General features: G+C 39.9%; 1 protein-coding gene across 1 annotated transcript in view; it reads right to left on the bottom strand.

Moving 5' to 3' along the window:
- Positions 1 to 15,783, bottom strand: part of tex264a (testis expressed 264, ER-phagy receptor a) — a 68,091-nt gene extending 52,308 nt beyond the window's left edge. The window contains exons 1-2 of the mRNA XM_071493933.1: positions 15,235 to 15,783; positions 1,226 to 1,447 (exon numbers count right to left, since the gene is read on the bottom strand). Of these exons, the coding sequence (XP_071350034.1) occupies positions 1,226 to 1,447; positions 15,235 to 15,492 (480 nt within the window). The 5' untranslated portion in view covers positions 15,493 to 15,783. The remainder of the gene's footprint in view (positions 1 to 1,225; positions 1,448 to 15,234) is intronic.
- Between the last annotated feature and the right edge of the window lie 2,265 nt (positions 15,784 to 18,048).

Raw genomic sequence — 18,048 nt, 5'->3', positions numbered from 1 at the left:
TAGCTATTGTGTTTTTTTGGACAAGTGACTATATTATAAAACACAAAGTTGGTCAGTGCCAAGAGCTTAAGCTTCCTAATAAAAAAGAAAGTCTGGGACAAGTCCAGGGTGAAAATCAACATTAAAACCTATTGAGACCTTTCAGAAATGGCCTGCCTACGACACACAGGCTATCTTTAGCATGGCTTTGATATGCTGACATAGCTGATCCAGCAAATGAACGATGCCATTGGCTGGGATCTCGCCGCCCTTTTCTTTCCTGTGCTCAACACAACACAACAGATGGAGGACTTGGTGCAGTAAAGCACTACTTTATTATGTCATAATGGCACCATTCACACTACTACTACATATGGATCATTCCTTGGGTTTGTGCTGGTAACTCAAAACACTGCAGCTTACTAATGAAATACAAAACAGTTCACAGAGTCAGAGAGGAATATCAATGAATTTCAGCACTCAAATTTGACCCCTCTTGCCATGGAGCAGTTTTGCGTGAACTCCCCATCTCCCACAGTCATGAATATGAAAATGAAAAGTTTGTTCAAACCCACAAAAGATGTGAGAACACTTGGCATATTTTATAGACATAATGGTACATTTTATGAGAAGGAAATTGGTCCTTTTTGCCTCCTGTGGAGAGACAGACGTTTAAATAAACAGATGGACAGACGTGCACGCACACATGTGCATGCACTCAAACACAAGTGCACATGGAGCATTATTCATGCAGTGGGATGCCCCTAAATGAATCCATGTGTGTAAATGTCATCAGTAAATGTCAATAGCTTTTTGAGGCCTGTCCTGAGGACATGGAGCCCAGCATATGGGCCGCAGGACTCAGACGTACCTTCATTTCCTACAATGTCATCTATTCTTAATCTGCTTTAAAGACCTCATCTGTTCATGTGATGAATTAAACAACACATAGGCGAGGGGCTTTTGACAAGCAGGAAGCAGTAAAGAGGCCAGATATGAACACAAGATGTTTGCTCTCCATTCCAGTAAAAAGACATAAGAAAGAGAAAATAAAAGAAAACTCCTTTCTACTAAAAATTTGAGGAATCCAGTAAACACTGTTCGAACCTTCATACTTGTGTTTCTCAGTGAGCCTTTCTTGATAGAGGGATAAATCCTGACTGACAAAATGCAGCTTATAATGTAAGATACTGTGTGGCTAAAAGTGAGCCCTAGAATGGCTGATATATTCTCATATTGCCCATACCTCAATGTAAGAAGCAAGCCTTGGGTAGACCCTGTAAGGTCCCAGCACATGGGACAGAGGTGTAGTGCAGGGGAAGCTGGTGGTCACAGCGTGGCTCACTTCTGGCAGAGAAAACACCTTGAAGCCAAACTTCTCGTACAGCTTCTGCAGTTCTTCATCTGGCTTCTCTTCACCCTCGCACAGGACACTGCCCACCACATAGCGACATTTCTCTGATGGCCTCTGAGGGGATGGAGAGAGAGAAAGAATGGATATAGTGTAAGATAAAAAAAATCTACAAATCCACTTAAAGCCCTTCAGTGAGCCATCTCGCACCAGTGAAAACTCGTTCTTATTTATAAGACCTTCGAACATATAGCACCATCTGTTGGGAGAACATAATCCACAAATGCATCACAATTTATTAAGTTAGAAAATGTTCACTAATCCATAACAAATACATTTCTTTAGTTTGTAGAGGATATGGCACCGAGTGTTTTGCAACTGGTTATATATTCCAGGTGAATTACATGTGTCCAGTTGTTTTATCCGTCAGTAGGCTGATGGATCTCAACCAGGACACAGTGAACTGAAAATTTTATTCAGTTAAGTTTTATGTTTAACTGTGATAAACGTTCAAAGGCAATCCTGATGAAAGATCATCATGAAACACACACTTAAAAAGCAACGAGTGAGCTGGAGGAAAAATAATTAACAGATAGAAAATCCAAAAATCCACACACTTTCAACACTTACAGTTAATTAATTTAAAGTTTCAGGCTAACAAATGTGGTCAGGCATTCAATTTAAAACGACTGTTATACAGACAATCAACCACAGCTTTAATAATCCTCATCTTTTTAGCTTGTGAGTGCAAACTGTGCAGATTCTGCTGCTCTACGTCAAACTTGTCAACAAAGTCTTTAAAACTGCTGATAAATGTTTACTAACATCAAATTAGTTGCTAGTTAAGTTTTATTTCCATTACCATGGTCCCTGCAGTTAATTATAGAGTAGGTTCTGTGTTGGAAATGTGTAGCAACATGAGAGGAGATACAGCAGGTAATATTGTGAGTATATAATAATAGAATTCAATGTCTCTATTCCCATAAAATGTCATTATCATTTGCAAACAGAAGAATTCAGACCATAGAGGAGAGCTAATTGACATTAAAAAAAAAGAGAACGGCACATGAGAGACCAACGTGTCAGTGGTATCGTTAATGTTGTGTCAGCACAAAACTGCACATCTGGAAATAAAAATAGAAGCCGTTTGATTTAAACTTGCGGAGACGTTGCACCCTCACATAGTCTGAAGTGTCACCTGATAGAGGGCTGTCGACTCCGGAAAACATCCCACTCCAGATATTCAACAGCCAGGTCACATATGTGGCAGTTCATATTGTATCAGTGCTGAAGAGCAGGTTTGGAGTGTGCCTAAAGTGGTTACTTATTTTTACAGTAAATTACATGCAAATATTATTAAAATGTTATAAATAATGAGTACCTTAGACTTTGCATTTCACCAAGGTCACTTATGTTTTACATGACATAGGTTAATGGGCATCAGTCAACAAGTTGTTTCAACACAAATTTGACCATCATCACAAAATCAACACTGCTATTTGGCCCTACATCCTTTTAATTGCTATTTGTAAGTTCAGCTACAGAACAGCACCCCTGGAATCATCAGGGATAGTTTGTCTTGCATGATGACACTTGAGGAGATCAGACACAAGCTGCCATATAGATTTGGTTTCCTTGACTTCAAGGCCTCACTGCCACCACATTGTCTCTTAATATGCTCACACATCTGCATGCAGATGTGAGAGACACAGAATCACAATCACTCAGTGAGTTGTCAGTCAGAACGGAGGAGGATCTAAAAAGAGATTATCCTACTCAGATCTGTTCGCAGACAGCTTGCAGTCTGTCTATAGAGCTTCAGATGGGGAGTGGGAGCTGTTGTTAAAGGACCATACCAGCCTTTTGCATCACATAGGTACACTTTATGTTTCTTTCCACCATTTTCTAGATCTTGCACAGCACTTTAACTACATATGTCCTAACTTCCATGCAGCCACAGCTGAAATAAATTGTAATCATTGTAATCATAATGTAATTGTAATCATACATTTTTGTTAAATTGTGTCATAATTAACATATGGTTGGCCAAAAACATGTTTTGTGAGATCACAGTGACTTTTGACCTTTGACCACCAAGTTCGAATCAGTTCATCATTGAGTCCAAGTGAATGCTTGTGCCAGAGGTATTGAAATTCCCTCTGGGCGTTCCTTATATATCACAGTCACAAGAACATGAACTTTAACCTTTCCCACCATAATCTAATAAATTCATCATTGAGTCCAAGTGAATGTTTGTGCCAAATTTGAAAATATTTTCTCAAGGCATTACTGAGATATCACAGTCACAAGAATGGGACAGAAATACTTACGGACGGATGGCCCCAGCTGTCGCCAGCATGGAGGCATAAAAGGGACGAAGAAAACTAATAACACCATTATATCAATACAGTATGACATTATCTTGAAGTGATGTGAAGTTATATTCTGTTGACACAAATAAAAGCAAACATAATCTTTTGGGAACCAGTGGTGGTCTGGAGGACAAGATTAACAAATTTAAAAGTTCAAAAAAGTATATGAAGACTGAGATTTGCAGTAAATAGGTTAAAACAATCAAAAATCCTGGTATGGTCCTTTAAGATCTGCTGCCGGTTTCTGCTCTGTGACACTGGCTGTCAGTGGAGGCATGGCACTGAGGGGGCACAGATGGGAGCCAGCAACACTCATCTTCATGTCCCTGGGATCCTTGCATAATTATCACATCTAAACGCCACAACCTTCTTTTCTTTTCCATCTCATTTCTCACATTCAGGGTTATTTTTTGGCTGCATTGTTCTTCTACTACGCTGCACTGCTCCCACGGTCCTACTTTGTTCATACAGCAGCTTTTGTGTTGTAATTCAGCGTTGATGGCTGCCGGTGAGACTCCCGGGCTGAGATAAATCTATTTGAACATCCCACCCTAAACTTCAGTGCCTCTTAATCTCTGCATCATGTGGGTAAAAATAATGACTGACAATGCCTGTTCAGCATGAGTAGATAATCTTTACTGTCACCTGACCCCTTGCCACCATATTTGACAGTAAGTTAGGAAACACAGATCACCTGCTTTTGACATGGAATTCATTCAAGGGGGCATGAGATACATTAGATCTATTTACAATTAAATAATGAGTCATGGCAAACACAGTTAGTCACTATGGCTGTGTTAGCATTGTCAGAGTAAATGATTGCTGCAATGTGACGATGCCAAACCTTTTACTTTCTAGTAACAAATACACATTTATGGTGTGTAATTTATTATATATCAGGTTTTGTAATAAAATACATTCAGAAAACATTATAGTGGAATTAGCACTTTACACAAGATGAAGATATTGATATGAAAGCAAAAGTATCTGTGCATTAGGGCTGGGTGAAATCAAGGGCATATAATAATCAATATTCAGAACCAACAGCCTGTTTCCACTGCCTGCGAGGGATCATCACCCATTGGTGACACACAGATTTCAGGCTATGAATGTTTGTGCCAGATGTAATGAAATTCCCTTTGAGCGTTAGTCATGTTCACTTTCACAAGAATGTGAGGTCACCACAACCTTGAACTTTGACCTTTGACCACCAAAATCTACCTTTGAGTCCGAGAGAATATTTGTGCCAAATTTGAAGAAATTCCCTCACTGCCTTATTGAGATATCACATTCATAAGAATGGGACGGACGGACAGACAGATGGACATACAGATGGATAGACAACATGAGAACTGATGATAATATAATAACATAATGCCGACATAATGCCTTATAAAAATAGGAGAAGGAAGGAGGGATGATTATATCTGAGGAAGAATGGACAACAATATGGAAGTATCAATGGAAATATACCAGCTCACAAAATGGAGATAGTTTGGTTGGAACAACCTGATAAGGTTTTTTATTACACCCTCTATAATATCCCACTATGACAATAACCTCCCTGTTTGCTGGAGAAACTGCTAAAACCAAACTGCAAACCACTACTATATTTTCTTGGAAAGCGAAACAATGCTCTAAAAGACAGTTTTAAATGTGAAATACCCCTATAAAGTAAGACCATATATTTTGGGTATATACCTCAATAATAGTTAAAAAAAAGATAAATATTTAACGAAATGACTAGTAGAAAGACTCCTAATGGTTACCACAGGAATGGCCAACTTTAAAGGTTCTGTAAACTAGATTTTAAACAATGATAGAACAGTAAACAACTATTTTCTATGTAAAAATGTGGTGGAGTAATGACGTCCTGAGCAGAAAACAAAGTCCCACTCCCTCTGTGTGTGTTTTAATCTGAGTTTATCTGTTCTCTGTTTTGGTTGCCCGTATGGGAGCACGTGTATGTATGCATGTATGTGTGCATGTTCGTATATTTGAGTCCCTCCTGTTAAACCGTTGGCCCTCCCCACATTTACAAACACACAGGCACTGCCCGCACACGAGCTTACATAGTGCAGTATTGCAGCATTCGGGTGAAAGTGACCTTCCATAATTTCCTCCACTGAAGAAACCACTTATTCGTCTAAAAAATCCTCCAACAAAAAAAGAAATAAGACCAAAGCACAGGTGGACTGGCCATGGGGACTACTGGCTCAAATCCTGGTTGCCCAGTGGACCTTCAAAACATCCAGAAACTTTATTTTTATGTTTTTTTGCAGCTTCGTCAGTGTCTTTCTCAGCTCCGTCAGAGTCATTTGTGCAACTGAATGGTTTCAGGGCCAAGGCTGAATTCCTTTCCTAGTCCGACCGTGACTCAGAACTGGCTTTTCTTCTCCTCCATGTGTAAGGAACTTTATGACTGCATAATGTTACATGTCTATTTTCATTAGTGACAGTCACAGCAGCATGATCACATTAGCTGTCTTACTGTTACCAATAATATGAATTTGTTCAGCAAATGTTGCTATAGCTAGCTGGCAAACTCTCTGCATTGCTGTGGCGCATTTCACGGCAATGCTAGCTTGGGCTAATGGTTGTGGTTAGTTTTTTTTGGCTCTTGTGTTTACAGGGTAACTTTATTCAGTTATTCTTCTTGTGTGTTTAGTGACTGCTTTCACTGGGCTTGGTAACTGATTGAGAATGTAATGGGAGGTAGGGGCCAAAGGTGAGGCTGACAAAGCATCTGGTTTGCTCTGAGATGCTGGTGGTCTAGTGCAGCATCTAATGGCCGTGACGATCATTTACAGAACCTTTAACTGCATGGCTGGAAATTGCAATTGAGGTTTACAAAATGGAGAATATAATAGCACTTTCAGTCATAAATTGGAACATTTTGCTTCATACTGGGAAAAATGGATTAACCATGTAACGCCCAATAGGCCTGCTCTTATTTTCACAAACTAATGATAATGTTGTAAAAAATCTTTGATAAGTGCTATCTATTGACTTGTGGGAAACATTATACATATTTATGGAAATTTTTGTTTGACGCTGAATGTCAATAAAAAAACTAAATTACAAAACAAATAAAAATTCTTGTCACTGTGAGCATGTTAGCATGTTGATGTAAGCATTTGGCTCAAAGCATCACAGCCTCACAGAGCCATTAATATGACCTAGCCAATATTCATTTTGATATGTCAAATGTTTGCAAAATCACAAATGAAATAAGCAAACCAATGTTCACTGCAATGAACTTTGTCCCAGTCTCTACCTCTTCATCCCGGTAAAAATAAATAAATAAATAAAATGAACAAAATTGTTTTCAGTTGCAGTTAGCTTTGACAACACAATTTTGCAAAACAATATCATAATATGATATTGCAATCACTATATTAATACTGAATTAAGATCCAGCCCTATATGCCTTAATAATATTATTGTTTAAGACCTTTATTTCTTTGCCTTTGTGTAACAATTCATTTGTGTTTTATATATTCTCGTCTAAATGGATTTACTGTTAGGGGTTGGTTGGCATTACCCTCTTTCCTACATGAACATATCAAATGTATGGGCTGTCAGCAAGGCTTGTGTGCATAGCTACTCCCTGTCAACACTGGTGGTCTATGATAAGATTCAACAATAACCATTCAAATACAAAGGGGATAACAACTGCCATCCCACAGTCTCGCCTCAATATCTAGCTATCTCACTATCTCTCATGCTCTCTGCACTGATAGACTAGAGTGCGTTAGCCAAACCAGTAGTTCACTAATGATATCATTCAGGGTTCTAGCTATCATTCACATCCCACACAGTGGCAAGAACAAACAGCAGCCCTGACTGCATCTCATCTCTGCTTCCCTCCCGATAACACACCCCAGAGACTACAGGCAATTAGGAGAGAGCGGAACACCACTCTATGCACTTGACTTGTCTTGTCTTCCCCACCACAGCTGTTTTGTTTGTATCTGAAATTCTAACACCACAAAAAGGTAGAAATTCTCAGACGCTGTCCAAGCTGGGCAGCGGCACTCAAAAAGACAGCTGCTGCTGAAGCTGTGTTTTAAAAGACAGCATGTGATTCAGTTTCTCGCAGGTAGCTGAGGCTTTTGATGGGCCCAGGTGAAAAGCAGAGAATCAGATAATGGGAAGAGGAGCTTTTACTTCAGTAACTGAACACTGTCATATTAAGCTTCTGTACCAAGGTACAGAAAACCAATTCAGTTAACAATGGCTTGCAAACTGCACTAAATGCAAGCTGTCTGCAAGCCTTACAAAAAATTTTAATTTCATCTGAATATGTCTCTGCTGATTATAATGTGCCGCAAATATTCATTTCCTATATGCTAAACAGGCTCATTAAACTGGGGGAAAAAAAAGATATATACAGCCAACTTTGGTAGAGCTCATGGCGCATGGGACTCTGAGATGGCTTTCTATCACAAATGGTGCCATTCCCATCTCTACCTGATTCCCCTGAGCCAGATCTCCAAGGACCTGTTGGTATAAAAAGTAATTTTAAAAGCAATTCTTTGCTTGAGGCTACAGTGCTATTTGTGATGAATGGGGGCTCTCCAACAATAAAAGGCTACGGCTGACAGAGGTAATTCTTTATTAGCAGACACGTAATGAGGATTTACCGTCTTCATCTACCCAGCTCTTGGGCCTGCATCTCTTCCCTCCTGGCTATCACCACTTGGGATGCACTGTTTTAAGTACTGGCCCCATCTACAGTTGGTCACTTCTGGAGTGTTAGCAGGCAAGGGAGGACAGGAACAAACAAGGCAAGCGGCCAACTCTCTGTTTTACTGTAGCTAGAAGACAGGATTGTAATGAGCGTACCATGCTCTCCCTGCCCGAGGACCATCACTGTGCTCATTAAAACACAACTACCAAGCGGCCAATCAACAAAATGTGAGGCTAAATTAGTAGAGTGGGAGCGATTAACATTGAAAGAGGATACCATCAGCTCTCTCTTTAAATGAACTATAAACAATGTGAAGGAAATACAGCACTGTTATAAGGCAGAAATCAAGGACTGCTTTTATTTATTTCATTTTTTGTAAAAAAAAAAAAAAAAAAAAAAAAAAAAAAAAGGTTACCTTGTCACCTTAAATTATTAAAAAAAATATGTCATTTAAATTTAAAAAAAACACACATAAAAATATCAGGAGTAAGAGCCAAACATCACATGTTTACCCTTCATGCTCTTGTTGGCAAACTGGGATTGCCATTATGCCAGAAAGGAGTTACAAGGCTGTGATTGTACAAGGGTCCTTCACTGCACTGCAGCCAGTAAATCTGCAAATTGGGAGCCTCTCTGGACCTCTATGTTGTCTTCACATCAGCTTCCGCAGTGAAGCATGACGAGCAGCAAATGCAGCATTCATAAAGAACACACCAAGTTTGTGATGAACAGATAACCCGCCCCCCCCCAAAAAAAAAAAATCATATTTCATATTTCATCTACAGTCCAATTGCATCAGATGAATGAACTGCACAAACAATAAACATCACTGCCTTTGCTGGAGAGAGAGCTCTCTCCTTCAGTTCAGTGGTTCACAGTATCATTTTCTTTCTATATCTAGAACACAGAGACAGATGGTGTTTAGGGCACTTCCATGAACAAGCAAAGAACCTGACACATGGGGAGCAAGAAGAACAGAAGACTACGGGATAAGCAATCTCTCAACAAGAGCTGTCTCTCGCCTCAGCATGTCAGAGCGAAAACCTGTCTCAGCTGATTGGAAGCCATTCGCCCCCCACAGGCAGATGAGGCAGCAGAGACAAAGTCACCAGGAAGGAAATTGAAACTAATAGGGCTGCACAGCACTGGGACCAGAGGTATGCTGTGATGGACTGGCTGCAACTGAATTAATGAAGAAGGAATTGCAGTGAAGAAAGTATGCTTACCCAAACAAATGCAGTTAAAGCAAACTGACTGAACAGTGAGGGTCATTTTTTAATTTGGTTAACACCACCACTTGAGTACATCATTGCTTGTAATGCCTGTGAAAATAAAATTAAGACTTATTCAAACTCCAAAGTCCAAATATGTCCTCCTTTGGAAGGGGAGGGGGCCCTCAAGCATCCAAATCAGATTATACACCCACTGCAGTGTTGAGGCGTGGGCCCCAATGGCCCCTTAAGTCAGGAGCCAGTGGAAATCTTTTTTTCTGTCTCTCTTTCTTTCTCCAAGTGCAGATCTGTCCCTTCAGGCTGTGCTCAGACTTAGCTGGTAATTACACATGGCATCCTGGGAGTTCTGGCATGTATAATTACCGGCGAGGATAAGCAGCCTGCTGGAGGCAGGACACAGTTTTCCTTCACCACAGTTGTGGAGCTGGTTCACCACTCCTTGGCCAGCTGGACACAGTATGGCACTCCTCCAGCCAGATATCACAGAGCAGGGAGATAATCGTCTCTAATAGGAGATATGAATGAATTCCTGCCTCCTCTGCATAGGCTTACTTCCTTCTTTACAACCGCTGAGCTCTCTTTCTCCACCTCCTTGCTGCCTCTAAGCTGCTCTGACAAATATTCGGCTGTGTAATCCAATATCCTGCGCATCATAATACAGGCTGAAAAGCCAATACAAGTCACAGGATTGATAGTGTAAAAGATTTAAAGACATTCTTCACCACCTTGTTTCACTGACTAATAGCAACATGTCAGGCTGTAGACTAATGTCTTTTTTCTACACAGTTTGTGAAAATGGATTTAAATTGAATCCTAAAATACACTCAACAGTTGTGTTCAGGATAAAAAAGCAGTTCCCCATTTAATCTCTGTGTGGATTGCTGTTGTCTTGTTTTGCAGTATTTCACTCATTGTAGAGATGTCCATAAACATTAATGGGGTGTCTTACTATAGGGAGAGGCAGCATGTCCACAATCTCGCATAATATTGACTTGAAGACCTGTGGGACCAGACTTCAGAGTATCAGAGTATTTATTTCTCATTTTATATCCACCTTTAAAAGCAGCAACTCCTTGCCAGAAGCCTCCCTTTCATGTTGTTGCTGTCGACAGACAGACAAGCGGCAGTAAAATGCTAATAAATTTGACTGGGAGTGCAGCGATGCTCGGCGCTCTGATCTGAAATTCCGATTGATGAATTGGAGCACTGCGAGGCTCTCAAGGTGAGTCAGACGCCTACCAATTTATACCCCTCTTCCAAGGCAGTTGCACACCTCGTCTCATCTCTCACTGCCACTCCTATATACGTCTACACATGACATTTCATTTTCTCCTGCTTGTCATGGCGAGCCATGAGTAGGTTTGCTTCAGAAGCTAAAACAAAGTGGGAAATCAGGAGATCAGAGGATGAACCAAACGGCAGCTCTAGTTTAGCCTCGATAAAAACACAACACGTCATCAGTGTCAGAGGCAGCTGCACTTACTGTGTAGTTCCACAGAGTGTGGACAGACTCCATCATATCCACTATGCAAGCAGATATATGGTTATAGAAATGCTCCATCCGTAAATCTGTAAAACCTATTAATTCCATCTAGACACTGAAATGACGTATCTCTGATAGTTTATTGTTCCATACCTCATGACACACACTTTGGCCTCTGCTGCCCACTCTTATTAATACATTTGCTCTGGAGATTCTTTGCAGACAGGCAGCCTGCTGTACTTTATCCAGTCTGAGATTTGTTCAATACTTGAGTCAAATCCCCATTACAGCTGAGCCTGAGGCAGCTCTTGCCTTGAATGGTTAGGTGAGTTTCAAGTGCAACCTTCAATGGGTCACTGTCCAGTCCACTGACGTCTCTGAACAAAACTGCTTAACTGTCCAATCCCTCAGGCCTGTGTGTTAATAAGTTATGGCAATTATAAGCATGCACACAAACACACACATGCATGAATGGACATACACAAGAAAGAGGCATCGAGAAGAGTAATTAGATTTAGTGCTAACTGGCTAGTGAAGTGTTACCTCAAATGCCTCAGCAGAGTGAAGTGAGGATGTCATCCACCTGCCTTTATCAGTGCACTCAAATCAAACACTCCACAGCCGTCCAGAGAGCTGTCTGACCTGCCAGATATACAAGAGATCCAGCTACTATAACAGAAGCCTGTCCTTTGATCAGTTGGTGTAGTTAGTTTTGAATCCTGGCCCTGCTGGCTTTCATCGTAGTTATTAAACAGGGACCACATTACAGTCTGAATGCATGGTGAATGTAAATGATGTGTTGTTGAAAAGAAGCTCTCGACTGAAAACCACAGGAATGACAGTGACCAATTAACACACAGCCACTTGTACAGGTTTGAAATCCAAATTTCACTTTAATGTGATGAAACTCATTTTTGACTGCATGAATAACACGAGGCTGAGTCACACTACTTATTCCATGGTAATGAATTAAGTATAAAGATCAATGGGGGTTATGAGACGGCTCCTGCCTCCCACACAAACTCAATTTCAGTGATAATACTGTCATCTAGTGGCCACCAGGGTACAGCTTAGAGTTATATCTTACAGTCTATACTGTTTGTAGCAGTCAGCAGAGTACAAAGTATATTTATTAATGAATCATATTTTCAGATCATACATGCAGTTAACTAAGACAAAACCTTAAATCTGTTTTATTGACTCAGTTTAGAAACAGGAGAACCATACTTTTCTCTACTTAGATTTACACCAGTGGCCTGCATTGTAACAGCATGGGTTCAAACCAGGCTGTGGTCTCTTCCAAGATAATTTACACGAAAACTCAGCTCTTACAGAAAAACTGTGGACACACAAAAACAAATACATCTCCACGTGGAAATTCACATATCAAATTTTCTTTGCAGAAATCCTCACGAGAGAGATTTGACTTGTGCTTAATCCTGAGCAGGCTGGTTTGAAGCATTATTACATGCATTACTGAATACTTTTGACAACTTAAGAACATGGCAGCTCAGTGAAAAGAGTTAGCTGCTGATTATACCGGAGGCAGAGGCCACTATGAATAATGAGGTCAAGGCCAAACACAGCAAGTTGCAAACTCAACTGTAAATCAAGTGAAGGGTGTGAGAAAAGTCAACTTCCCAAACTCCTTAAATCTTCTCAAGGGGAACAGTGTGCCCACAACATTTACTCTTTAATTACTCCATTATTAGCCTTCAGGGCTGAGACACATGAAGATAAGCATTACAAGTTCAGCCATATGGCCTCTCTCACATTTTGAGTTTACTTTTGTGGTTGCTGATGAGTCATCAGACTCCTGGACTTGGTAAACTAAAAAAGGTAAACAACTTCTCATGTCACAAACCAAACAGTGAAAACTGAAAACAGCTATAATTCCTGCCCGCTATGGTGATAAAGGGCCAGTCAAGAATTTAAAGCTTAATATATGCTATTATCACCCAAAGCATTTGATTTAATTCTTTATGATAGGTAGAAATGTTTATTATTATATATCATACTTACCGGGCTCTTCATCTCTGCATCGGTGACCAAAGCTTTTCTAACTGTACTTCTGGAAGTAAAAAGTTAATTGAGCATTTGCAATTCGGGGTTCTAAACCTTTAATCAATAAGGTGAATTTTTTTCACTAAATCCATTTCTGTGGTTTCTAATTTATCTGCACAAGGAAGTCAGAGGCCAATACAACTTCATGTTTTGTCAAAATAGATACAGATTCCAGTACAGAGTCATCGGGTCTCTATAAAAATATCTTAGGCCTGGTGGTTACACAGATGTCTGAGTATCCTGTAATGACTCCTTATGATCCAGACTCTCCACAAACTCTGACACCAGCAGAAATGTTTTAAAAGCTCCTCACCGAGCCTCTTGCCACAAGTTTCCACTGGTATGACTTACAGTCATGGTTTCCGCTAAAAGCCTTAACTTAAAAAAAGGACAGCATGCTATAGAGAAACCGGCAGAGGTAAGCAGAAAGCAAAGTGCTGCCAGTGTCCCACATTCTTTATTCCACAAAGGATATCTGAATTATGACTTGGCATAACTGAATTCTGCAACTAACAGACAGACATCCAGAGCTCTTATTTTGACTGATGTGCCGAAGGCCTCTATTTTGCCATACTGTTTGTCAGATGGCTTAAATCACCCAACCGTAACTAACTCAGCACTCAAATGCCAACAGTACTGATACAACGTGAGCTAATCAAACAACAAGAGAGTTGTATAGTTAGTTTTGTTCTTAAGTCTTGCTATAAGCTTTAAACAGGCAATATTATACCATTGTAAAATTTTACCACACTGTACATTGTATGTTTGTGCTCTCTTCCCGTATCAGCTGGGAACTCAATAAACATTCCCGTCCAGCAAGCAGCTGCTGTGCAGACATTTCTTGTTGACTAAAAACACAACTCGTGATGAATGGCGGTATGTGAAATGAAAGCAGAAGACAACCACAGATTTCGGACGAGTAATGACCTATTCGTGTGAAATCAGGATGAGAACGACATAGGGAGAATCATTGCGTCACACATCTGGATTTAGACTGAACCAAAAAGTGTACATCTTCATGCAACTGTCAGCTCTCTCCAGACACATGAGAAGAGGCTGTGTTCGCCCTTCTACTTTGGACTCTGGTTTCCATGCTTGAGTCAGAAGCAGACAAATGCTGAAGCACCCTGGAGCCACAGATTAGAGGGGAAAAAATATCAACAGTGCAACGTGGCATTGAACAGCTGACTGGTTTCATCATTCAGGCTCAGTTCCTTCAAAAGGCAGCTTGTACATTTAACCCTTTAAACCACACCTGCTGAATTACACTGGATTACATCCACTTATACTGTACACTGCACTTCCATAATTTCAAGACTTAGAGCAAGTACTGTTGCTAAGTAAACATACAATAAGAAATCATTAGATGACTGAAACACTTCCTAAATGGGATTAATTGCTGGTTTTCTTGCTCATCCATGATGCTAAAACTGTTATTTATTTGCATTATTGATCAATATACAGATTATTGTCACAGTTAATCATTTCATTGTTTAGTCTATAAAACATTAAAAACAGTGAAAAAACTTCCATGCCAGTTTCCCGGACTTCAAGGTGATAAAACAGCAGTCTCACATTTCAGAACCTTTAACCATCAAATTTTTTGCTTTAAAAATGACTAAAATTATTAATCAATTATAGTTTTTGTCAACTGCTCTCTCTTGTTATCCAGAGAGCTCCAGAGCTATAGTTATCTGTGATAGCAAACTTAATACCTCTGGGTTCAGTCAAAAGCAGACATTTTAAGATGTCACCTTGGACTCTGGGAAACCGTGATGGGCATATTTTTTTAGTTTTAAAGACTAAATGATGGTAATAGAGAAAATGACAAGCTGATAGTTGCAGCAAGTGTTAATGTTAAGCTTTGAACGCACAATATCAGCGGTTGAGCGACCTTTCAGACTCTGTCCAGGTCAAACAAAATATATCTCACCAACTGCAACATCTTATCAGGAAACAAAGTACATGGGGGCTTTGTGGTTATGTCATGAGGTCAACTGTAAATACAGATTCAGTGCTGTGTAGTTAAGACTCGCAGGTGCTGAGTACTGGGGTCTCACCTGTTTGGGGTCATCATAGAAGACACCGATGGAGCTCAGCTTTGGCCCGATACTGCAGCTTTCTGTGTAGGCTGCACCGCAGTCCTTGTATGATCCCTCTTTGAACTTATAAGCAATGGTAACATTCCTGATAGGAGGTGGCCCAGTCTTTATAACCACGTCTGACAGGAGCCCCGAGTAAACCAGGAACCCCCCCACTGTCACAATCAAACACACCAGGAACACGACTATCAGGAGCAGCAGGATTAAATCGGACATGGTTTCTCAAAGCGGTGCAGCTGCAGTCAATACAATTTGCAAAGAGAAAAAAAAAAAAAAAAAAAAAAAAAAATCTGTTAAAGCTAAACGTCCTCCTCCGGCTTACATACAGCGACTCTGAGGTCCTGAAGGTTCAAACGACAACACAAAAAACGTGGCTATTCAAGAGACAGCGTGAATTTTTTTTTTCTCCTTTTTTCACAATCGCAACAACCAGAAGCGAAAGAGGAAATACTCGTTCAAGTTGACAGAATAGACAGTTTGTTTATGGTTTTTTCCCCAAACAGTAGAACATGCTTCCTGGATAGACCATTCTCGTCCTCAGATGAGGGAGGTGTGAATCCGTTTTTTTATACGAGACTACTTTGCATATATTAATCACACCGTCAGAATATTAAATAGGCATATGATACAGTGTAGTAAATAAATGTTACTCCTTTTGATTTATCTAAACCTCAGCTGCTTGGCAAAGTATACGCATTTATGGCAAAGGTACCCCTGCGTCTCATTATCATGGTTCAACCCAGAGGGCTGAGCACAGAGATGATTGAGCGGTGCAACAGAAAAATCAGTGACATGTCTTTTTCATTAATATTTTTCTGTTCTATCACTGATTCCCGTACTCTGTAAATTATGCAAAAGACTGAGCTAACGGATGTTAGTGCTGTCAGAGCGTTTTCAGTGCTGTTTTTGGGGTCTAGGGTCACACATAAGGGGGTTACAGTCTATGTGTTTCAACAGAAAATACAGACTCCAGCTGACGTCAAGTTCATCAGACTATGGAAATTCGTTCAGGACAAAATGGAAAACAAACTTCAAGAGAGTCTAATGGATTTGAGTGTGTACACAGACGCGTTTTTGAGGAACCGATAGCGACAGAATTAAGCAAAAAAAACAAATAAGATAGCTTTCTTTACCTGCAGCACTATGCTCAGTGGTATGTGCTGTCAGTTTAATGCCAATTCAAATTTAAAGTGGCATTCATTAGTGTTTGGACACCAGAGGGCAGAACACCACCAAAACAAGCTCATGGGCACACTGCCATTTTGAAGGATCTCTTTAGGACCCCTGGAGACTTCTATTATACAGTTCTTAACATATTTAATGTTAAGAAGTGTGTAAAAAGTTTTAGCAAACAACGGCCTACCTACACATCACATCTGATAAAAGTGAATCCAGTATTAATACTGTTTTTGCTCTCTGTCAAACCCCAAAGAAGTTGATGCAAGTGGCTCACACTTTACCATACATTAATCCAAAAACAACGAGCTAAAAGAGGCTAAAAGCTCTGTGGCTGTGGCTTTTATTTCAGTGACCCTTTTACATTACACTGTCCCTTGATCCAGCGTTAACGTGAAAAATATTGACTAATGCTGGTTTAGCAGATTAAAATCATAACTAGTGAAGGCAAGACAAACAACATTTGGTATTCATTTAAAGCAATACAGTGGTAATGATGCCATATCATATCAAGTGCACATCACTAGCCATCAGATCATAGCCACACCCCATGCAAGAGAGGACACTGTGAAATTTCACTACATTTATGCGTTATAATAACGTCAACAGCTTGGTAAAATCTTCTGATTTGTCTTTAACAGAGGAGAGATGTTAGCTTCTATCTGAGAGAGACTGTCCATCTAACAACTCAGTAAATTTTTCAAGACAGAGGAAGGTGTAAGCTTTCTTACATTTTCAAGTAATTGTCTTTGGTAAAATTCATTTGACCTTGCCTACCCACAGAGAGCACCGTATGTCCTCCAAGGAAAACTAACCCTCCTATTGTATTTTTGTGTTTTTTATGAATTTTCTTAAGGTCAGTTTTAATTAGCAAAGTGTCTTTTGAAGATGAACAGCAGAGACAGGTTTTAGTGATGAAGTCATCCTTAGACATGTCCTAAAACAGAATAATGGAAATTAGCAACAGTAGACTTTACTGGGCTACGGGGACATTTTCAAATTTTAACCCCGGTAATCTTACAGCAAATACACTGTGAGTCAGTCACTAGTGCAATGTCAACAGACCACCTCCACAAAGTGGTGCCTAATGACATCATCAATCCATGTTTTTATCGTGGATTTCCAGTTTAAGGAGACAGTTGTTTGGAAATGTTGACTGTAGTGTCCACATAGAGTGGCATAGTTTATGTTATGCTGTTTTAAGGTGGATTTTTCCTTCAGCACACAAGCAGTTAACTTCTTTCTGCTGTGGGATTGAGGTTTGATTGAGTCAGTTATAGAAGGATAACATTACATATTCCAAAAGGGTTGTTAAAATGTGGGTTTTTGTTTTTTTTTATTATTGTGGTATACAATGTATTTTGTGTTTTATTTCTGTGTTGTTATTAACCAGCTGAGCTGTCCTTGCTGTGTACTGAAATGGGAAGTTGCTGTCCATTCTACCATAAAGCTTGTTTTTACAAATCGCAGAGCCCCCAGGACCTCAGAGTATCATAGAGACTGTTCACCTTCATGTAAATCTTACACTAATCAGTGCTGTCCCTCTTTATGGGATTTGGCAGGAACAAAGATCTCATTGTTTAGTCTTGGTGCGGT

Source organism: Trachinotus anak, unplaced genomic scaffold, assembly GCF_046630095.1.
Source record: "Trachinotus anak isolate AG129_WGS33_773 ecotype Australia unplaced genomic scaffold, CSIRO_AGI_Tana_v1 ptg000013l, whole genome shotgun sequence".
Taxonomy (NCBI): Eukaryota; Metazoa; Chordata; class Actinopteri; order Carangiformes; family Carangidae; genus Trachinotus; species Trachinotus anak.
Note: the sequence above shows the minus strand (reverse complement) of the source record. Positions and strands in the feature narration are given on the sequence as shown.